The sequence below is a fragment of the Balaenoptera physalus genome, assembly GCF_965194825.1.
Source record: "Balaenoptera physalus genome assembly, chromosome: 2".
NCBI lineage: Eukaryota > Metazoa > Chordata > Mammalia > Artiodactyla > Balaenopteridae > Balaenoptera > Balaenoptera physalus.
Window position 1 is genome coordinate 28,828,668 of NC_138883.1, and position 24,202 is coordinate 28,852,869.

At 37.5% G+C, this 24,202-nt stretch overlaps 1 protein-coding gene across 4 annotated transcripts; it reads right to left on the minus strand.

Moving 5' to 3' along the window:
* Nucleotides 1-56: 56 nt before the first annotated feature.
* Nucleotides 57-16,470, minus strand: PTGR2 (prostaglandin reductase 2). Of its 4 annotated transcripts, none has more exons than XM_082451834.1 (10): nucleotides 16,297-16,464; nucleotides 11,779-11,863; nucleotides 10,345-10,463; nucleotides 8,093-8,284; nucleotides 5,386-5,556; nucleotides 4,378-4,587; nucleotides 3,251-3,372; nucleotides 1,992-2,079; nucleotides 1,182-1,221; nucleotides 57-359 (listed from the first exon to the last, which is right to left on the minus strand). In XM_082451834.1, exons 2-10 carry the CDS (start codon nucleotides 11,813-11,815, stop codon nucleotides 274-276), a joined length of 1,065 nt encoding a protein of 354 aa, XP_082307960.1. In that variant the 5' UTR covers nucleotides 11,816-11,863; nucleotides 16,297-16,464; the 3' UTR covers nucleotides 57-273. The 4 variants fall into 4 exon arrangements, with proteins under 4 accessions (XP_082307960.1, XP_082307961.1, XP_082307962.1 ...); XM_082451835.1 differs by having other exon boundaries at nucleotides 16,223-16,464; XM_082451836.1 differs by lacking the exon at nucleotides 16,297-16,464 and adding an exon at nucleotides 11,258-11,347.
* Nucleotides 16,471-24,202: the final 7,732 nt, after the last annotated feature.

Below are 24,202 nucleotides of genomic sequence, written 5' to 3' on the forward strand. Positions count from 1 at the left end.
AATATCTGATATAAATTTCATGTAATATTAGTTTTAGCAAAAGAAGGAAAAATAGGTCATGTTGACTTCAATCTATTATTGTAAATAATCATATTGGATGAAGAATACATATACGATATTGAAGATATAGGAAAGAATTATGCAGCTAAGAAAATATCACCTATGATCACATTTAAATCAAAAGCTATCTGTACTCTTAAGGGTTTTTTTTAATGTATCTTGAAATCTTTGTGCAAAATGGAAAGCAATCCATGTATTTCATAACGAAGATGTTTATAGAGATAACAAAGAGGTTTCTTCTGAAATGCAAACTATCTGCTTTCCGATGTTACCTCCTGTCATCATGGACTGGAATGCAGCTGGAAAGAAAAAAAAACTAGGTTATCTGAAAACATAAATGTCACCATCATACATGTTTATCAGTAGGTCAGACACATACAATTAATTTGAATAATTTCTTCAATGATTTTAAGTACAGAAGGAAACTGTCATGAAAAGAAACCTCAAGTAAAACACTGGCAAAGTTACAGGACAAACTAACCCAATTAACATCTTAAAAATGTGTTTTTACCCAAACTAGAAATTATTAATTGGTGTCTACATCCATGTTCACTGTTACAGAGTCTGAAGACTAGAGGCAAATAAATAGGATAAATGTCAGCAATAACAATTTTTAAATAACTTAAAAATATTAGAAATCTAGTCATAAAGTTTTACTAAGTAAGTGAAATATACATCTCCAAATATATTAAATTTTTTTCTCAAAAAGGAAAAATTATCAGTTTAATCCTCTTTATTTGAAACAAAAGAGAGTGTGGAAATCTGTGTATGTTAGTAAAAAAAAAACCACCCCCAAATATTGAAAATTTGCTTCATGTAATCTTATGATGGCTTAGAACCATTCAATCTGAAAAAGTTACCTAGAGGCTAAATGACTTTAACAATTCTTACATTTTTTTTTCATAAGTTATTTACAAAACCAAAGAAACACTTACTTTACAATTTGAAATGAGAAAACAATGGCTCTTAAATACCACTAAGTTGAACTTCATGAAGTTTGATTAAGACTTTACAGGAAAGAAATGATTTAAAAAGAAAAAAACAACAAAGAAGTAGAATTAAAAGAAAAAAGAGTATTTGTGCTGAACTCATGTGTATAATAAAATCTACATTCATCTTACCTCCCATGTTTTCCAATCCATTTATCATAGTCTCTTTAATCTGTAAATCAAATTAGATATATTTTATATTCTTTAGACTTCAGTGTTTCTATTTAACAGTTTTCAGTTTTGCAAAAGGCAGCAATACTATTTAGCATTTTCTGTCTAAAAAGAGATATTCTTCTTTTTGTGTAGGTAGTCCAGAAAAGTTTCCTATCAATTCATTTTTTTAAGTACAATCCTATTTTCCCATTGTCTAATCTTCAGTTTGTAATATCACATGCTATACACCTTCTTTTCAAAAAACAAAGTATATAAGCACACACACATACAACTTTGCCTATCATTTTCACGTTTCAAGAACATCCTAGGTCAGGGTCTCTGGACCCCAGATCGATAATTCCTGATTTTCAGCCATAGCCAAGAGATCTATCAGAATGTCCAGGGAGGGCAGGAAACATGTATGGTGGTGGAGAGGTATTAGGAGGTGCTTATAAGATTTTCGAGAAAGCACAGCTTCTAACACATAGTAGCGTTCCATAAATATTTGTTAATGAATATTACAATTTGGAAAAAACAAAAACCTATTGATCTTGTAATATAGTCTAAGAAAAGTAAACGTTAATAAAATTTTAGATAAAGGGACTAATGAGAGGGTTTCTCAATCAGGAGAGTTATCCTCACTCAGGAGGTAAAGTTTATTTATAATGTTCAGTATACTTTTCTTTTGTAGAAATATTTATTATGAAACTAATATTAAATTCAAATAATACAAAAGTATATCAAGTAGCAGGAAGAATAATACTGATAAAGAACAGAAGCAAGTTCTACCTTTAGCTTTCCTTCTTTAAACCACTGACTCAGCTGGAGAATGCCAGACTCAAATTTGTCCTTAAAATTTAACACCAGAAATCTCTCTCTGTAGTGGGGAAGAAAAGGATAATGATCAGAGACTAGGGAGGGAGTGAGAAAGCCCAAATCAAATCATTCCAGAACTCTAAAATTTGTTAATCTTTCAAACATTAGGACTTAATCACACAGAGTCTGGTCAGATATAGCTTTAGGTGTAGTTACAAGCGTTAAGTATAATGGACTTCTATTGTATTGTCTGCCCAGCATCTACAATCCCATTTGGTAGTAACACTGTGATTTTATTTTGTGGGTGGCATCCTTTCCCCACCCTCATGTGACGAAAGAAAGCCAGGCCAGTCTGAGCCATTAAGTATCAGCTTGGAGATGTAATAAAACTGCAAGAAGAGAGCTGTTCTCCTTTTTGCTTGGATTGCTAATCTGGTAAAATGTAAGAGTAAAGATAACAGTCATCCTCCTGCTGCTGCAAGAGGAGAGCCTGCGAGGGAGCCAAGACAATCCAGAAAAAAGCACAGCCCAGGGGTGAAGAAAAACTGAGTCATGGGACCTCCCTGGTGGCGCAATGGTTAAGACTCCACCTGCCAATGCAGGGGACACGGGTTCGAGCCCTGGTCCGGGAGGATCCCACGTGCCGTGGAGCAACTGAGCCCGTGCGCCACAACTACTGAACCTGTGCTCTAGAGCCCACGAGCCACAACTACTGAAGCCTGTGCGCCTACAGCCCATGCTCCGTAACAAGAGAAGCCACCGCAATGAGAGGCCCGTGCACCGCAACGAAGAGTAGCCCCCACTCGCCTCAACTAGAGAAAGCCCGCGCGCAGCAACAAAGATCCAACACAGCCAAAAGTAAGAATTAAAAAAAAAAAAACTTGAGTCATGACACCACTATGCAAACCTTTTATCCAGCCAAATCTAAGCCAGTACTAATATTGAACTTCTTAGATACATGAGCCAATAAATTTCCTTCACACTTAAGCCAATGAGTTGAATTTCTAACACTCGCAAAAAAGATTTGCAAAAGATTGATTGAACAGATGCATTTTTCAAAAAGTTTTCTGCCAGGGACCTAATTAACCAAAACCTAAATGACCACCTTAAAATGTACATTTTCAAGTTTTATTTAATAAGAAAAATTATATATGAAGAACAACGTATTTTGTATACATCCATGATCTTTAAACCCCTTGAATCTGGTAATAAGGGGAAAGCGTAGAACACACCTTGTGATGTTTCTTTCTTTCCGGATTGCTTCTACAGCAGAGGGTAGTGGAGGAGGATAAGGCACATCTTTGTTGTACTGAGAAATTTGACCACATAGGATGATGTGGCTGTCCTGATTCATCTGTTCAGAGAAAACTGATGATTATAACCTAAGATATACACCTTCCCTATGTTTACTAATTTTATGGCTGCCTCAATGAAAGCCTCCTTGACTGTAATATTTAATCTTTTTTTTTTTTTTTTTCAAATGGCCGCACCACTCGGTTTGTGGTATCTTAGTTCCCCGACCAGGGATTGAACCTGCGCCCTGGGCAGTGAAAGCACGCAGTCCTAACAACTGGACCACCTCCAGGGAATTCCCTATAGTATTTAATACTATAATGCCAATTATAATTGGCATTACAGTATTATATAATTAGTATTATATAATTATAATGCCAATTAATTGATTTTGTTTTGAAGACTTACCCATTATATGTATTAGAGAGCTTTAATTAGCTAGAAAATAAGTCTACTCCAAAGGAACACAGCGGTAAATAAGAGTTTGGTAATCAGCAAAAGAATTGCATTAGTTCTCATTGTCATCATTGATGCTACTTTTGTTATTATTGGTAAAGTATTTATTAGAATTTAAATAATTTAACCTCAATTGAAAACAATTTTACATATAGTAAAGGACAATGCAGTGTTAACAGCTAATGTTGATAAATTGTAACACTGTCAATTAAAATATGTAAATACCTGCAATCTGTGAAAATCCTTTCCTTACCCCAAGTCATGGCTGTAAGTTGGTTGATGTAAGTTGGTTGATGGTTAGAAGTGAGTTAAAGGTCAGAATTTCATTTGAATAATACAACTGTATTTTTTCACAAAAATAAATTACAGGTGAAAATATAACATTGCTAGCAAAGAACTGAAATTGATGCTCACAGTGCAAATCTACAAACAAATGGAAGTAGCTTCAGCAAGCTCTTCTGTATCACTTACAATACTGACCATCATGTTTTTCACCATAAACCCTACAATTTTATAAAGTTTTTTTTTTCTCTCTCAGTATCAGGTAAAAAGATATCACATTAAATAAACTGTAGTATTCAAATTTATAACAAACAAATCAGAAAACAACCTGACTTATCACTGTATCGCTGATGTCACCGCCAACATTGTCAAAGTAAACATCCACTCCAGAGGGGCATAATTCACGGAGTTGTTCTGCCACACTCCCCTCTTTATAATTAATTGCAGCATCAAAGCCCAGTTCTGAGGTCAAAAGGAGGCACTTCTCAGGTGTTCCACAAATTCCCACAACTCTGGAACAGCCCATCAAATGGCCAATCTAGAGGGGAAATTTTTGAAAATTAAACAACTTTCTAGTGTCACAATTTAAATGTAAAAATGTGAAAGTATGAAAGTTAATACAAGTACATATATGAAAGTGTTCGTCACAACTGAGGTTAGATTATAAGGCTTTTAGCTAAAAGTAATTTGAAACCAAAAGAACTGAGAACAGATATAATGGCATTCTTTAAAAAATTAAGATTGAATAAAATTAGAGTTAGTTTGAATGTTAAAATCTCGCAATTTAAAGATGATGTCATAAAAGGAATAGTCAGACTCAAAATATCTCTATCTTGCAATTCAATATTTTTCAGGCCTGTGAGCAACTAAAATCACTATTAAGATAAAATGTTTTGTTTCAATGGTTTCACACTATAAAGCTATTATTCATAAAACAATGTACTTTATAAATTTCTATCATAATATTTACTATACTTCTAGAACCCAATAAGTGTGTTCTTATTTGAAGATGATTTTTTTAAAATATAAATTTGTTTTTTAATTCATGTAATTCCAGACAGGTACTCTGTGATTTTCTTCTTCATATTGATTAGAGCAATGCTCTAGCATTTACCATGCCATTTTTGATTAAAAGAGAACAAAATACAAAAATCTATAACATTTTTCATATTGTTAAGAAGAGAGTCTAAGCATGCAATAACATCATTTCTACCAAAAATGTGTAAAATACTCATATTATAAATTTGTTCAATTTTATATTTTAAATTATATACACATATCCAGAGATTGTTATGACTAGTTTTTTAGAAAATCTGATTATTCTCCAAAAGTTTACCTGCCCAGCTAAGGATCCACAAGCACCAGCAGCCCCACTAACAACCATTGTCTGATTAGATCCAGCAGTTATATGACCTTTTTCCTGTATCCCAATCAAGGAAGTCAAACCAGGCATCCCTATAGCTCCAAGAAAGTATGAAAGGTGTCCATCCACAAGCTGTGGGTCTACCTAAAAAACATATACATACCTTTTAAAAATAATACTAGGAATTTCCGTTTTAAGTCAACAGGGTAGAGACAACCTGTAAAGTACTGTATTGTGTCCCCCCCAAATTCATATGTTGAAGACCTAACTCTTAGTGTGAGTATATTTGGAGATAGGGCCTTTAAGGAGATAAGGTTAAATGAGGTCATAAAGGTGGGGCCCTAATCTGATAGGACTTATGTCCTTAAAAGAGGAAGAGGCACCAGAGATCTCTTTCTATGCAGGTGCACAGAGGAAAGGCTGGATACTGTGTGAGGACACAGTGAGAAGGCAGCCATCTTTAAGCCAGGAAGAGAGGCTTCACAGGAAACCAACTGTTCCAGCACCTTGACCTCAGACTTCTAGACTCCAGAACTGTGAGAAAATAAATTTCAGTCTCTGGTATTTTGTAATGGCAGTTCAAGTGGACTAATAAACAACCCAACATAGTTTCAAGAACAGTAAACCATTCTTCAGTCTTGTTAAAATTCTATAATTTACTTGTACAAAGTAAAAAAAAAAAAAGAATATTACTTCTCTTTATAGTAAAAAAAAAACCTACAAAACCTTTAAAAAAGAATTGCCACATAAGAGATACCAAACGTTCTTTCTTGTCAATGTCCCAAATATTTCAAAAGAGAGGAAACACTTAACAGGAAAACACTAGGCAAAACTGGAAGGTTTAAAAATCTCTGAGCAATTCCAGAGTAAACATTTATCTATATAAAAATGAGCTCAAACTCTAACAGTTCTCATTACTGATGCTTAAAATGGTCCATGGAAATGTAAGGAAGGTGTGATACAATTTCTTCTAGCTTAATTACAGAATTAAAGGAGGTCTCTGTCAGCTTTTTAGCATTTTACATTTATATGTTTACCAGGCCCAATCAATAGTTAATTATACTTCTCTCACATTTTCTGTGCCTGTTTTCTTATCTGTAACATTAGGGAGAATTGAAAAAAAATTATATAGAAAGACTCCCTACCATAAAGGTTTTATAATCGTTTTTAAGGAATTGAATAATTTTGGTAAAAACTCAATAAACCACCAAAAGTAATCAAGATTCGCCACCTTGCTCTGCCACAAAGAAAGAAAATGGCAGTTTGTAATCAGCAGTTTTAAATGGCTATCAGTTAAGTCTGGTGTGTGAATAAAGGTAATGGAGATATTAAAGTCTATAATATACAGAAAGGTCTACCGTACACTACACAGAAATGTATCCTGTAGTTAACAGTCATTTATTAGTAAAGCCAGTATAAAAACATTGTGAGATAAGTTTGCTTTTAGCAAAGATCGTTTTTCTGTCCCTTCTGAATTCCTCTTCCTCATTTCTAATACCTACTCCCCAAACATTTTTAAGCTTTCTCCAGTTGCTCAATTTCCCACTATAGCACAATGACAGGGAAAACTAGAAAGTGCTGAATGTTTCTCTTTCACTTCCTGCTATGAAATTTCTAGTTAAATATATTTTACTAGTACCATTAAGTTGGCAAATGATTGTGTAATGTCTCCCGCATCTCATTTTATCTTAACAGCCATCTTTAACTGATTATAATAATTTGTAATCATAAAAAATACTAAAATTTTATAAAGCTTTTTACAAAGCCTTAATCACATTTATCATAGCTAAATTTAATTTAATTTTCACATTCACTTGTGAGGTAGCTATTGTTTTCATTTTGCACATGAGGAAACTGAGGTTCAGAGATATAAGGTAACTTCCTTGATGACAAATATTAGGCTGAATTACATGAGGCTGCCAGTTTTTGTAGGTCAAAACAGACAAATAGGGCTTCCCTGGTGGCGCAGTGGTTGAGAATCTGCCTGCCAACGCAGGGGACACGGGTTCGAGCCCTGGTCTGGGAAGATCCAACGTGCTGCGGAGCAGCTGGGCCCGTGAGCCACAATTACTGAGCCTGCGCATCTGGAGCCTGTGCTCCGCAACAGGAGAGGCCGTGATAGTGAGAGGCCCGCGCACCGCGATGAAGAGTGGCCCCCGCTTGCCGCAACTAGAGAAAGCCCTCGCACAGAAATGAAGACCCTACACAGCCATAAATAAATAAACAAATACTTAAAAAAAAAAAAAAAAGACAAATATTGGTAATTCCACATGGTTCAGCCTAACAGTAGAAACCGAACTCAAGATTTCTTACACATGATGGAATTTCAAACACAAACCAAATGAATTTCTTAAGTCAAGTGGTAATTTCTCAGGAAACTTTAATTTAGTTTAACTTTAAACTATAAGGGGCCTTCTAGTTCTTAGTATAAAACATTTATGTAAAATTTGAGAAATTAAATATGGAAAACAACATCATTCATTGGCAATCTAAGAACTGTCATACATAGTTACAACCAACAGTGGAAGAGGAATAAAAGGCTTTCCATATTCTGACAGCTATCTAAAAAGAAAACATGTGCTTTTATTTTTTCCCTGATAACAAACAGAACTGAGCACCAAATGCATAAAGAAGGAATTACAGGGGGGAAAAAAATCAGATACTTTATATTATACATCACCTTTTCAAGGATATTTCCATCTAGAATAACCTTGGTTTGCCAGGGCCAATAGAAAGAAGTCACAAAATCGCCTTTAGTAAAATTTGTGTGTTTGCTTTCTTCTATAATCCCAATACCTCCACCATCAACCACCTGAGACAGCTGCCAAGGTGATATATAGTCACTGCCAGTGTCTTCATTCATTCTACAACGCTAAGAAAAGAAAACATAGATTAGGATAATTCTCTCTGATAATACTGAAACAGTTTACTAATTTACCCAGTGACTAAAAGAAAGTATGTAATAAGTAATGTTAAGTACAGTGTTAGCCAAACAAAACTTACCTTAATTTCTCTCTTCCTTTCAGTTATTTTTTATCCTGAAAAAAAAGTATCACCTCTCTAACAAGTAAAGAAGTGAAATTAAAAAGGAATTTAAGTATGTTCTAAAATTAGATTGTGGTGATAGTTCCACAACTTTGTGAATAGACTAAAAACCACTGAATTGTACACATTAAATGTGTAAACTGTATATGTGGCTTATAGTTCAATAAAGCTGTTAAAATTCTTAATTACTTAAGAAATTTATGTAATATTATATACATTATCTAGCAAAAATAATACAAGATACTGTGTCAATGGTTTCAATGGATTGTAGCAAATTAGGTACACTTACTGTTGCTGATAATATTATAAAACTGTCTATTTTTTTATAGAAAACAAACTAGTAACATATAGACCATAATACTGCTCATTTCTTCAGCCAAGCAATACTGCTTCCTCAATGGAAATAACCCAAACGAAAAATGAAACAATTTTTATACAGTTATTCATCACAACTTCAGACCAAGCACTACAACATTCCCCCTAACCTCAGCTGGATGTTCTTTATTCCTCAAAGACATAATGTCACAATAGCACCACACCTTTCCATAGGACTAGGGCTAAAGATTTCTCTGGGAAGTAATCTAGGCTTTCTTCCTCTCTGTGGCTCACTCTTGCCTCTCTCATGAAGGCCAAGATGTACAAGCCTACAGTGTGGTCCAGGAGATGGAATAGATGGAAGGCTGCTTGATCAAGGGGCCCCCCATGGTCTGGTTCAGTTCACCAGGGGAAAAGACCACACAGGGAATTGAGGCAGAAGCTTCTATGGGAATACACTACACTTCTGCTTGTGTGCCCCTCCCATATATTCTTGAAAAGCAAGTGCAGCAGCCACTGGATACTGGCCACACCAAGAACCTGATTCTTAAGGCTAATAGAAAAAGTGGGAACGAGTAATTCCCCATAGGTAAGCGAATGATGTCAACACAAGAAAATGTTATACAACCACCAAAATAATAATATCTGGACGAGTTTTTCATATGAAGGTATGAATATAAAATCACAAATATGAAATCAAAATAGTATATACATATTAAATATAACCATGTAAAGTACAGTACATACATAGTGATTAAAATTACTTGTGAATTTGGAATGATATAAAATTTCAATAATTTAATGTTCATCAGATTTCATTTTTCCCCTTTAAAGATGCTTATGTCCTTTTTTTTTTTTTTTTTTAGAACAGTGTCAAGTGAAAGCAACCAAAGTAATTTTCTTCCTTCCTTCCTTTAATACTTAATAAGCACTTACGCTTGTCACTGGAGATACAGTGATAAATAAGATCTTTGTCATAGTAAGCTTTTATTAGGGAAAATAAATATCTAATAACAACACAAATAATTATTAATTTAGGTTGAAGGTCAAGGTACTGTTCTGAGAAAATATAACAGAAAGGACTAGTCTGAGGGTTCAGAGTGGTTTTTTTTGTTTTTATAAATTTATTCATTTATGTATTTTTGGCTGCGTTGGGTCTTCGTTGCTGCACGTGGGTTTTCTCTAGTTGTGGCGAGCGGGGGCTACTCTTCGTTGCGGTGCACAGGCTTCTCATTGCGGTGGCTTCTCTTGTTGCGGAGCACGGGCTCTAGGCGCGCAGGCTCCAGTAGTTGCGGCATGCGGGCTCACTAGTTGTGGCTCACGGGCCCTAGAAGGCAGGCTCAGTAGTTGTGGTCCACGGGCTTAGTTGCTCCGCAGCATGTGGGATCTTCCCGGACCAGGGCTCAAACCCATGTCCCCTGCACTGGCAGGCGAATTCTTAACCACTGCGCCACCAGGGAAGTCCCTCAAATATTTATTAATCATGAGGCTTGCACAATGAAATTCAGATGCAACATGAAAAAATATGAAAATAAAATTATTTTCACTAAGTCACAAAATCCTGATTCTTACCATGTAAGGATCCACAGAAAGGTAAAGAGTTCTGACTTGTACTTGTCCTTCATTGATATTATCTGGTAAGTTTACTTCTTCTACTCGGAAATTTTCCACCACTGGATTACCATTTTTTCCTAGAATATTAGGCAAAAATATAAAATCAAAAAGTCACTTTCCCATAGAATTATTTATTATTTTTAAAAGGTCACTCTAAGATTTAGAGCACTCCTGGAATACACACATGAATAAATCCACAATGTTTTGTAATTTTTCTGTAACTCAGCATAAATTCTTCAAATAGTTTCACTTGCTCTTGGTTTTTCCAAGAATTTCCTTTGGCATATTGCTGTCAATGTAAAAATTTCTTTTTTAAGGTGATTACAGGTAAATCACCTCATCTGTTATAAAATTATAGAAGGATTTCAAAAAGTGAAAAAGCACAGCCAGCTTTTTTTTTAACTATGAAAATTAAAATTCACAAAGTAGCAGAAACACCACATTAGCCAAAGTAAACAGGTAAACTATCCTTCCTCATTTTAAGATGAAAAGAGAAACTTAAATGAATATAATTAAAACTTCATATTCATTGAATCATCAAATTTATAAGGTGAAAACGGAATGTAGACATTTTAATCTAATTGCTCACTTTACTAAAACTGAGAAAAGGTGTCTTTCCCAGGCCACATGCTAGGTAAGCACCAAAACCAAGGCAGCATGGGCCCAAACCTCTCAGGTTACTTCCATACCTACGCTTCTATGATTCAGGGTAGATGTCAGGTTAGATGACCTAGGATGACATAGGTCAGTGCTTTTCACATAAAACAGAAAAGCACATCTTAAGAATCAACGATACACATTATAAAGAAAAAACAAAAGCCACATATATTTGTAATATAACCTTCTAAAAATTATAATAATTTTAAAATACCTTATTTCCTCAACAAGTGGCCTTGATAAGTTATCATTTAAAAAAATGAATATTGGGACTTCCCTGGTGGTGCAGTGATCAAGAGTCCGCCTGCCAATGCAGGAAACACAGGTTAGAGCCCTGGTCCGGGAAGATCCCACATGCCACGGAGCTACTAAGCCCATGCACCATAACTACTGAAGCCCGCACACCTAGAGCCTGTGCTCCGCAACAAGAGAAGCCACAGCAATGAGAAGCCCGCACACTGCAACAAAGAGTAGCCCCCGCTCACCTCAACTAGAGAAAGCCTGCGCACAGCAACGAAGACCCAACGCAGCCAAGAATGAATGAATGAATGAATAAATAAAATTTTAAAATGAATATTATATTGTTTAAAGAGTTTCTTCTAATATCTCTACTAGTGTTAATATCTTCCTACCTAATTTACCACATTTACATCATATTATTACTTTTTGTTCCTCCATTTGCATTAATAATTATTAAAGACCACAGCTGTTCATTCATCACAGACAAATACATACCAGGTCGGGAATTCAATACCACTCTTTGTACAATCATCACCTTGTTTGCACAGTGGTCTCACAAGACTTCTGTATAAAATAACTCCTATAAACAGAAAAGTTTTAAATCACAAGTTATGAAATATTCAACAATTTAAAAGTTAAAAAAGAAAGTACATTTGTGTTTCTGAACAAGGAGAAGAAAAATCATATTTAGGATCCAAAAAAGATGTAGTCTCCTGTTAGAGTTTGCCTCCTAAAGCAAATATATGAAGAAAGACTAAATCTAATTAGAATATTTGGCTAATAAGAACAAATTCACTGAGGATTGAGTGGAACAAAATGTTTTTGGCCTCCTAATTCAAGCACATTCATCTTCAAGCCATCATGGTTAAGGCTCCTACTGCAGCTTGATTAAAAGAAAACAATATGATATATTCCTCCAGAGTTAGCCAGTTAGTCTAGTAGCAAATAAAACACTAGCCGTTTAATTGAGATGTAACCAAATTTTCAAAAGTTCTTTTATTTATTTATCAAAATGGAAATTTCTTAATAGTTCTGCTGATTATAAAAGTAATACATCAAAAGCATTTTAAAATCCTCACCTTCTAGGAAATTATGTAATATAGAATGGCCAAGTGAGTAAAAAAGGATCAATTTATTGTGGGTTTACAATCTGAGCTAATGAAAGAAGCAAAATGAAGTTCCAGTGCTAGCACTATCTGACTTGGGCATGCTTACTTTATCCATCACTAAAAATGAGAACAGACCGTTAGTGTTATTCTGTACCAAGGACTGTTGTGCTATGAAACATATATATATATATATATATGCACATATATATTCATTTAGTATTTAACAATATTTTATATATATTTCATTTAATCTAACAATCCTATTAAATATTTTATTATTATCCCCAATCTATAGATGAGGAAGTGTGCCTTAAAGGGTTTAAGCACTTTCCTAAGGTGGCGGAGTTGAGATTCAAACCCAAGCTGTCTGACATTCCAATCACTTAACTACGACATAATAATTTCCATCCTATATGTCTAAGTTGTTTGATTTTTAAGTTACTAAGCAAATATTATCCTTTTTAAAATTATTTACTAGTTGTCTTCTCTCATTAGATATTTCATTTCATCCTCTTTAGTACCTAATAACATTGAGAAGCCCAAGAACAACAATTATATCAATGACAGTTTTTTTACAATTGCAACATATTTTTTATTAAATTATAGTTGATTTACATTATTATATTAGTTTCAGGTGTAGAGCATAGTGATTCAACATTTTTACAGCTTATACTCCACTAAAAGTTATTACAAGATAGTGGCTATAATTCCCCATGCTATACAATATATCCTTGTTGCTTATCAACAGTTGCAATATATTTAGCTCTTAGCATCATTTCTAAGTTTATACAGCAGCACACTTAGACATCTGACAACCATCTGTAGATCCATTTGATATTTAATAATGCTTGCCTTGTATCACTGGGTAATTTCATTTACCCATGACTCTACTCCTAATCTAGTTTCTAAATTTGCAGGACTCTTGAATTTCTTCATATTTCTCTATATCCCATATAGTACCTGAGTTTCTTATATAGACCTGAGATTTATGTATACTTCTCAGAAAAATGTTAAATAATCATCATGGGGTATTTTTCAAATCTTGCTTAACATAGTATTTATATGGAGATAACTTATGGAGAACTTTCACACAGATTTATTTATTTCTTAAAACAAAGTATATAGGTAATATCCTTATTTTACAACGGAAACTGAGGTACAGTTTGTACCCAAGATCACATAGCAGTTAAGCAGAGGAGTCAGGACTGAAACATAAATCTCCTCATCCCAGATCTCACTTGTCCTCACTCTTTCCACTATTGCCCCCCAATCACTTCCAAACACGGTTTGCACGTATATAGCCACATAATAATGTTCAACTCTTCTGTAGGTACCCTTTTCTAGAGGAGAGGAATTCTGCTCCTAATTAAGAACTAAATGTCTGATGTTAGTGGCATTCCATAAAATAGAATGAAGAACATGGATATTCATCCTATTTGCTTCCTTACTTTTTATAATGTATATATTTATAATCTCACTGGTTGTGACCTTAATGGCTGGTTGCTCCCAATATCCACTCTGTCCTTTCGGACACAATGTTGCCAGCTAAGGACTGCGTTCCCCAGCTTCCCATTAAAACAAAATCCCAGACATCATCCTATTTCATTCAAAAATCCCTCAGTTATGCATCTCTAATAACAGGTTGTTTTAAACATAAACACTATGCCATTAACATAACAGAATTAATAGTCCAGGTAATTCCTTGACATTATCTAATACCTAGTGCACATTCAAATTCCGTCTTTTTACAGTTGGTTCGTTAGAATCAAGGTCCATATACTGTATTTTTGAGTCTCCCCTTTTTTATTTTATGTCACTGGTTGTTGAAAGAACATGTTTCTTCATTCCTTTGTCTGTTGAATGACCTCTGATTGCATCCTCATAGTGTCTTTTTTTTTTTTGGCTGAGCAGCATACAGGATCTTAGTTCCCTGACCAGGGATGGAATCCGTGGCCCCGGCAGTGGAAGCACGGAGTCTTAACCACTGGACCGCCAGGGAAATCCCTATTTTTATTTATTTTTTCTCATAATGTCATTTACTTCATTCTTCTATCTCCCCTCTTATCCTTCACAGGTAGTTAGAGCTAGAGGTTTGATTAGATGCAGGTTCAGACTTTTTAGGTAAGAATCTTTAAAGGTGGTGCTGTGTGCATCCTATTTCATCACAGCGAGAAGTCCATAATGTCTTGTAGGGCTAAATGTATTTTTTTAAAGAAAATCTCCTATTGAATCACCATGGGTGTAAATTACGTAGGGTTAATAGGCAAAGTTTTCCAAATTGATGCTGGATCCAAAGATAACTGACCTTAAGTGGTGATTAACAGCACCAAGATGGCTAAATTTTCAAAGGAGTCTTTCCAAATGAAGTTTCATATTTGCCACCCTTTTCCCTAATTACTTTCAATGTATGCTTTATTACTTGAAATTATGCACACTGTAGATTTGTCCAAATACTGCTTATCAGCATGAAAAGTACACTATTAAAGTTTTCTCCCTCTGTATCAAATTAGAAAGTTTTCAACTATCAAACACTACAATTAACTAATGTAGGATAATCGTGCAATATCCCTCCATAGCACAACAAACAACACATTTAAAACATAAAGAAATTTAGTCACAAAATTAAAATATATAATATGATACACCAGCTCTAGATCTGAAAGGAGGTGTGGTGGTGGTGGTGTTATTCATCCCAAATGGGAGGGGAAAAAAAAACTCAAGTCCTTATTGACTGACATCAAGCAGACCGTATTTGCCCGTAGGTTCCAAATTGGTGGTAAGCAATATTCCAAAATAATACCAGATCAATGATCAACTGAAAAATTCTAGTGCCAGTCAAAAAGAGTGTGTTATCTGAATGTCTACCTTGCAGCCTAATATAAGGGGTAGGGCACCCAACAAGGAAAAGCAGAGTACATGTCCTGCTTCTAATCACGCGGGATCTTGGGAAAGTTCCTTCTCTCAGCCTGTTTCCTGAATGTTCCTAAGTGCCAGGAACTGGGCTAAAGATTTAATAGCCATTGTCTCCTTTAACCCCTCCACCCAACAACACTCTGAGGATGGTACTGTCACTGTTCCCATTTTATAGAGGAGGAAAACGAGGCACAGAGAGGTTGAATAACTTGCCCATGGTCGCACAACTGGTAATGACTGCACTAGAACCCTACAGGCAAACACAACACACACCACTGCCATAACATGAGCTTCCTAACATCTTTAAAAAACAAAACAAAACTTCTCTACCCGGATCTTGCTCAATTATTCTGCCACAAATGACTGTTGCCCACGGCCTTATTACAAAACGTGTAAATCTCTGGGATTTCCTCCACTTTTTCTGGACGGTCGCTCTCCTTTCCTTTGAGACTTCTGTTTTTTTCCTTCCTTTCCCCTAGTATGTGGGGATTCCTGCATGGCTCTTCCATTTCTCAGTGGCTTCACCTTCTATGGCTCCTACTACCAACCACTCATACGTAAATTACTAAAAATCTGCGTCTACAACCCAGAATTTCAGACTGACTTCCCAGAATGTAAACACCAAGATAGGGACTCGTGCCTGTTTAGTTCAGTGATTTATGTTCACCCCCTATGCCTGGCACATGGTAGGTGCCCATTAAATATGTGTTAAATGAACATCCCAAGGACACCTTAAACACAATTATGTCCAAACTTGAGGTTGCTTACCACCAATTCTAAAAAAAAAAAAAAAAAAGCCCTGCTTCTGCTTCTTCTCGAGCATTCCCTATCCCAGTGACGTAGGCAATAATGCTAGCGTCGCCAGCAGCTCCAGGAGGAAGCCGGGAGATCACCCTGGTTCCTTGACCCTCCCTCACCTGAAGGACCCGACCCAGCCTCGGGCTCCCCAGCCCTAATAGGTCCTGCCGGCGGAGCCCCGCGTTTCACTCACCGCCGAGGAGCTCGGGAGGAAATCTCGCGCGGTTTGCAGAGCTTGCAAGGGGTCGCCGCGAGACCTCTGCCGTCGGACCTCAGTACGCAGGCGCACGACTAGACCTCGTCTCCTCACCCCCTCCCCTCCCAGGGGGGAGCTTTTGAAGTTTAGGCTACAGACGTGCCTGCGTCACAGCGTTTCCGTGGAAGGTTGGGAAGGTGTGGAGATTTAAAGACTAGTCACATATATGGGCAAAGTGTATTAATAAGTTAACCGGGATTGGTGGCCTATGACTGCCCCTACTACCTGGACCCAAAGAACAAATCGTTCAACCTTGACCAGTGAGTTCACTTCTAGCAGTACTTTGAAGGAATTTTGTTTTATGGATTTCTCCCTGAGCCTCAGGTTGGAAAATTACAGTTAGTTAGGGGCCCGACAAGCCTACCCTTCGTTTTATAGACGAGGAAACTGAGGCTCGGAGAATGGCTGTGATTGGACCATCTACCTTTCAGCTGGTTAGGGGAAGTGCTGGGGTTACATAGTCTCTCCAGACTGCTGGCCCAGGACTCCTTCCCTTACAACAGGGCTGTCTTTTCTTTCGCAAAGAATCCCAACTTCCTCAAAGATGGATTACCCAGTGTGACCTGGCATCTCAATTTCATAATTGTTAATTGCCTCCTTTTGTGTTGAACTAGGTTGAGCAAGTCTTATTCCTAGGATAGCTGGGATTCCCCAGGGACTTCAAACCCTAAGGGAGACCATTCTGAATTAGGCAGGTGAAATAATTGCTATTTATATTATATTCATGTCAGAGCTAATAGCTCAGCATAAATCATAGCACTCAGTAGCTGAAAGGCGACTGGGATTGTGAGCAAGTGGGTAAGAATCATTAAACAGCCTGGAGTTCCTCGTAGCTTCACCTCTGAAATTTTTACTTCTTCGGAAAAGCTTCAGGAAAGGACTAGAAGGATTATACTACTGTGCAAACTCCTTCATGCAGGAGGAGAAACTTACTTCTTTTATCTATCTTGTACAGGTAGACCTTCGATAACGTTTTGTTGTAATAAATTGAACCAACTAATGGAAACGAAAATAACAGACTAAAAATAATAGCATAAAATAAAGATAGTCTAGAACTTGATTTTAAAAGACTCTCTCAAAGTAGAAAAGAAACCCTGCAATATTAAATTAATTTTGACTCTCTTGATAGAGGGTCTGTGAACTCCTTGTAACAAGTGTGATTTTTCTCCCCAGAATGAGTTCCTATTTCCAAAAATTCAAGAAATGAGTGTATTAATTGTGTCCTCATGAGAGGAGAGAAATTTTTCCAGAACTACCTAGTTAAACCTCTCCCCAAATCCTAAACCTCAGAAACTGTGTGAGATAATAATTGTTCATTGTTTTAAGCTGCTAAGTTTTGGGGTATTTGGTTATGCAGCAGTAGATAACCTAATATGTTCACTAAGGGAACTCCCTGGTGGCCTAGTGGTTGGGATTCCAGGCTTTTACTGCTGTGCCCAGGTTCGATCCCTGGTTGGGGAACTGAGATCAAGCTGCATGGTGTGGCCAAAAAAAAAAAAAGAGAGAGAAATGGCAGACTCCAGGGCTGGGTCAGGGTAAGCCCAAACCAGATGAGCCTGAACATCTTTTTTTTTGACTGCACTGCACGGCATGTGGAATCTTAGTTCCCCAACCAGGGAGCAAACCCATGCCCCCTGCAGTGGAAGCACAGAGTCTTAACCACTGAATGGCGAGGGAAGTCCAGTGAACATCTTTTTGCCACCAAAAATGATGAAGTATGTCACAGGGACACAGAAGCCAGCTTGAAGGGGATCCTATTGGCCAAATCTGGGACAACTTGAGCACCAAAATAATTAATTACAATAATGCTTTACAAACATCATAAGCATAGAAATTTATGAATCTAAACCAATAATGAGCAAACAGAGAGAATGGAGTGTTCTTCCTTACAGTAGGATGCTGAGAGCTAGCTGATAAATGTAGAGGAAGTACTAGAGTATCATAAATACTAAATGTAAAATATTAGAGTATTGTACAGCTTTCATAGTAAAGATTGGATCAGACGAGAATTATCAGTGGATGCTAAATCTAGGGGGACTAAGATTCTGCACCCAGTTTGGATTCTGCACCCAATTCCACTTAGGGGAGTTTCCCACACACCACCAAGCAATGCTCTGACACCAGCTTGGGTGACTTACAATTCAACTCAATTCTGATACTATCTACCTGGAGATAATATCAGATCCCCCAGGTTACGTGGTCAGTCCTATAAGATTGCCCCCCCGACACACACACACACACATTCAGATGCCAATCGAAAGTCCACCTGTGCTTCTGAGAAACGGGCTATAGATTGGAAGTCCCAATGATCCTCTGCTTGGATTCAATCAGTTTTATAGAGCAGCTCACAGAATTCAGAGAAACATTTTACTTAATAGATTACCAGTTATTGTAAAAGGCTATAACTCAGGAACAGTCAGATAAGAGTGATGCATACGGCAAGTATGGGGAAAGGGTGCAGAGCTTCCATGCCCTCTCCAAGCTGGACAGTCTCCCTGCTTCCCCACGTGTTCACTAACCTGGAAGCTCTCCAAACCCTGTCCTTTTGGATTTTTATGGAGGCTTCATTATATAGGCACGATCAATTAAGTCATTGCCTATTGCGACTGAACTGAATCTCCAGCCCCTCTCCCCTCCCTGGAGATGGGAGGGTAGGAAAACTGAAAGTTCCAACCCTCTAAACACTTGGCTGATTACCCTGGCAACCGGCTCCCATCTTTAGGTTACCAGTGAGCTTTCCAAAAGTCACCTCATGAACATAACAAAAGATACCTTGATTCCCTCATCACTTTTGAAGTTCCAAGGGTTTTAGGAGCTTAGTGCCGGAAATGGGTAAAGACCAAATAGGTATTTGTTATTATAAATCACAATATAACAGGGATATTGTGTTGAGGAGCAGGATACTTGCATTGAAATAAAGTGCAAGTGAGGAAAACAAGTGGTGATGATCTCAGGTGGCCTCAGCCTGCAGTGGCTTGAAGCAGGATTTTGGTTCCCAGCCAGAGACTGAGGTCGGGCCGTGGCAGTGAGAGTGCCGAATCCCAGGCACTAGACCACAAGGGACCAGTGGCCAGTGACAAGGCTCCGGCCCATCAGCTGTGTAGAAGTGAATTTACACATAGAGACGGAAAGTAATGAAACAAGTAAGATATTTATTAGGAGGAAAAAGGGTATGTGAGGATAGACACATGGGCAGACTTAGAGAGTCATGCCCTCATGGTCGTTTGAATCACTATTATGGGGCATGTCTTCTGGGTTTCCTTTGGCCAGTCATCTTGTTCTGAGTCCATATTTGGTATATCTCAGGGTCCTCCCATGTGTGCGTGTGCATCTCTTAGCCAAGATGGATTCTAGTAAAGAGGCCTATGGGTAGGCCTCTACATCACCTACTATGCGGTGGCGCCCCCTCCCTTTTTGACCTTCAGTAGGAGCCTTTCTGCGTGTGTGTAGTCGGGAAGGTCTCTTTGACTCCGAGAATGAGAAATGTGTGGTCTTTTATCTCTTATCTGGGCCGGGCTCAGCTCCTCTCTAGCTCCTGCTACTTTTGAGTACCTGTCTACAGGGGAGAGACACCAGCTGTTCAGATTGGGGCCCACCTATCTCCTGCCTCAGTGATTATACAGTAGAAAAATCTGAAAGATCTTAGTATTCCCTTAGTGAGCTTTGTGGATGTGTGGATTAATGTCATTCATCAAATTTAAGAAGTTTTCAGCCATTATTTCTTCAAAAATTTTTTCTGCCCCTTTCTCTCTCCCTTCTCCTTCTGGAATCACCGTTACATGTATGTTAGTATCTTAATGTTATCCCACAGGTCTCTGAAGTTCTGTTCATTTTTCTTCAGTCTTTTTTTCTCTCTGTTTTCAGATTGAGTTATTTCTATTGATCTATCTTCCAGTTCATTTCTGCCACCTCAAACCTGCTGTTGAGCCCCTCTAGTGAATTTGTCAGTTATTGTACTCTTCCGTTTCAGAATTCTCATTTGGTTCTGTTTTTAGAATTTTCTGTAACCTTATGGAGAACCTGTATTTGTTGATGCATTGTTGTCATGCTCTTTAAATAAAGTTTTCTGTAGTTCTTTGCACATGTTTATAAAAGCTGATTTAAAGTCTTTGTCTGCTAACTTCAACCTCTGGGAACACTGAGAGGCCATTTCTATTAACTGCTTTTTTCCCTTAAGTATGGGTTACACTTTCCTGTTTCTTTGCAGATCCCATAATTTTCTGTTGAAAATTTGACAGGTTAGAGAATATATTGTAACAAACATGGATTCTGAAATTTTCCACCCTGGGGCTGTTGTTTCTGCCGTTTTTATTTCTTTGTTTCGTTCCTTCTCTTTTTCTTCTTTCTTTCTCTCCTGTTTTTCCTTTTTTTCCTGCCTCCTTTCCTTCCTTCTTGCTCCCTGGCTTTCTTCCTGCCTGAGCTAAATTTGGTCTCCACTCTGGGTGTATGCAGCCTCAATTAAGACTATGCTTTGCTCCAACCACAGCTGCAGCCTCAGGCTAGTGGGGCCAAGCTGTTGACCTTCTCCTGCTCACCTGCACTGGAGATGTCGCTTCCACTGACAGTACCTCTGAGTGTGGACCAGATAAAGCTCCAGATAAAACGTCTCCCTGGGCTTCCCTGGTGGCGCAGTGGTTAAGAATCCACCTGCCAATGTAGGGAACAAGGGTTCGAGCCCTGGTCCGAGAAGATCCCACGTACCACGGAGCAACTAAGCCCATGTGCCACAACTACTGAGCCTGCACTCTAGCGCCCGCGAGCCACAACTACTGAGCCCACATGCCACAACTACTGAAGCCCGCGTGCCTAGAGCCCGTGCTCCGCAGCAAGAGAAGCCACCTCAATGAGAAGCCCGCGCACCACCATGAAGAGTAGCCCCTGCTCGCCGCAACTAGAGAAAGCCCGCGTGCAGCAACGAAGACCCAACGTAGCCAAAAATAAATAAAATAAATAAATTTTTTAAAAAAACACAAAAAAACACATCTCCCTTGGGGGTGGTGGGGATAGGAGTAGCTCCAGGCCAAAACATCTCAAATTCCCTTTGTTCTTACCAGAAATTCAGCAGTTCATGTCAAGCATAAATGCTTCTCAGGTTGTTATGTGCCTTTGGTCAATTTCCAGAGTGTAAAATGGTTGTTTATGTTAATTTTGTCCCTCTTTATCGTTTGGTTTTGGGGGGAGTGGATTTGCCAGTCTCCTTACTTGGCCATTACTGAAAGTCTATTTAGTTTATTTTTTAGTTCCAAATAATTTTAGAGAAGGACTTGAGATTTTTGTGTGCATCAAAAGAGGCATGGGGAAAAAAAAACCCAAAAAAAACCTTCTGAGGAACTCTGATCTAACTCGGCTCCCTCATTGTACAGAAGAAGAAAAACTATATGATTTTCCCAAGATCAAACAACTTGGTTAGTTTTTAAAATAGTAGTAAATTAAGCTACCATTTGTTTAAATAGTAGTGAATAAAGTTACCTTTCCTAGAACATTTTTTCGAAATTCTTTAAAATACTGCCATCAGTTGATCACCTCTGTCCTTTCCATGTACTGTTTCTATGCCTATATGACCAGGACTTTTATAATAATGAATAATGGATCAAAATTATACCTGGTTCCCATTCTTGTTCCCAACCAAGCACTCGTTTCTAAGCCATCATTTTTAACAAAAATAATATCAAATCTGAAATCTCAGAAACATAATGTTGAACAGAAAAAACAAGTTACAGAAGGAAACAACAGTATGATTCCATTTATATAAAGTTTAAAAACATGCAAAACAATACTGTATGTTGTTTATGGATACAACTTCTGTTGTAAAAGCGTAAAAACATGCAAGGGAATGATAAACTGCCAATCCACATTGAGAATGGTTACTTCTGGAGGGAGAGAAATAAGATCCAGGAAGTGGGAAAATACAACTGTATTTCTCAAACTGAGTGGTATCTGGATGTTTCTTTTTTTTTTTTTTTCTTTTTGGCTGCCCCTCGCAGCTTGCCAGATCTTAGCTCCCAGACCCAGGCCCTCAGCAGTGAGAGCTCGGAGTCTTAACCACTGGACCACCAGGGAATTCCCTGGACGTTTCTTATATTATCCTATAAACTTTTTGTATTCATAAAATATTTCATGATAACAAAAAAGTTAAATGCCAGATATATTATCTTAGGAGGACATGAGAGTTACATTCCCCCAAAAAAAGATCAGGTCGGCTTTTGGAACACACAAGCATCTATATAGAACTGAGATTTTTATTCCACTCAATGGTTTTATCCGTGTAGCCCAGAGATTTTAGCTTCCTATGGTTAATCTTTAAAAACCCTTTATTTTTCTGAAATCTTTTCAGAGGAACACTAAGCCTTCACACAATGAAGCCTTATGTTGGAGGACAAGTTGCAGGCTTTATTAGTGTCGGGAAAAATTGTGAAAGACTTGGAACTTGGTAGGAAAGATTACTAGGTGCTCAGTCTAGCAGAATATCTCCACCTTTCATTGTCTTTGAGCTAATTTACAGCTCTGTGTGTTGCAAAGAAACTGATAGCAGTGCAAATGACCCTTGTCCATAGAAATATAAGTGCAAGTTGTTCCTGGAGTACAGTTGATCTCTCTCCCACTCACCTAAGAAACCAGTGCTGTGTCTATTAAGCAAATTAATTTCAGCGTTGCTGAAATATATATGTGTCTACTCTCCAGATTATCTTTTGAATCAGCTGTAGTATCTTACTGGTACCCTCATTAGTTAATGAGTTAAATAAATCTTGGACACACGCTAATTTTCCATTTGTATGAGTCATGATTTTACTTTTTAAAAATAATTATCCTTTAACAGGAAGGAAGAGGACTCTTTCATCTCATCTCTGCCAAACAACACATATTACAGAATACACGAGGCAGCTCCTCCCTTGCTAAGACGCTGGTCCCTTGGAATTATTTGGTGCTATTATTTCTCTCCTGCTCTCTTCTTTTTGCTCCTCCATGGTAGACGCTTTTCAAAAATCTATTTTTAAACGTTGATTCTTTGCTCCCTTAGCAACTGGAAATATAACAAACATCTTTTACTAAGCAGGTAGTATATAAGGTTTTTTTTCTGCGATTAAGGCCACATCTACACCCACTGTATGATACAAAAAATTTAAGTAATTAGGGGGTTTCAGTCAGACTCATTTCCAGCTTCCTCCTCTCCAACCTCCCTTCTCCCAAACTCCACATTGATCTTCCTCATTGTAAACACACTATATACACTTGTCAAATTAAAAAGCGAGTGAATGGATGCCTATTGTGTGTTTAACACCAGAGTAGGTGCTCAGTGGTATATCATATGTAAGTGAGAGTTCCTGACCCAGGAAGTTTACAATCCAGTTTGGAAGACAGGGAAGTAACAGTATATGCAGTATGTGATAAGTATCAAAAGGAGTGAGATTGGTGATAAATGCTTCATTCATTCATTCATTCATTGAGCAAATACTTCTTTATTGTCCATTACATGCAGGTGTTGTGGTATACATGGTGAAAAAGACCAGCACAAATTTTCCCTTTACCAAACTTAGTCTAGAAGGGACTAGGACAAGTAATCAGGCAGATACAGTACTGCGTTGTCAGGGCTACATATATAGGGGAAGTACAGGATGTTATGGGAGTATATAGGAGGACAACCTATCCTTGACTTGGGTGGGGGGGACGGATCTAGAAAGACCTCCTGGAGGAAAGGCTATCTCAACTGAAATCAGAAAGACCTTAGGCCAAGTTAGGCCAGGAGTGGGGGTAGGGTGAGCAGATGGGTGTAGTAACGATTATTTGCATGTTTCTCCCACTACTAGACTTGAGTTTCTTGAACCTAAGAAATGGATCTTATTCA

Bases quoted from the DNA above. Each gene is read 5' to 3' on its own strand.
- PTGR2 (XM_082451834.1), bottom strand. From the start codon at position 11,815: ATGATTGTACAAAGAGTGGTATTGAATTCCCGACCTG. The intron at 10,464-11,778 runs GTATGTATTTGT...CTAATATTCTAG, and splicing joins GGTATTGAATTCCCGACCTG to GAAAAAATGGTAATCCAGTG. The intron at 2,080-3,250 runs GTGTGTTCTACG...TCCCCACTACAG, and splicing joins AAAGAAAGAAACATCACAAG to AGAGAGATTTCTGGTGTTAA.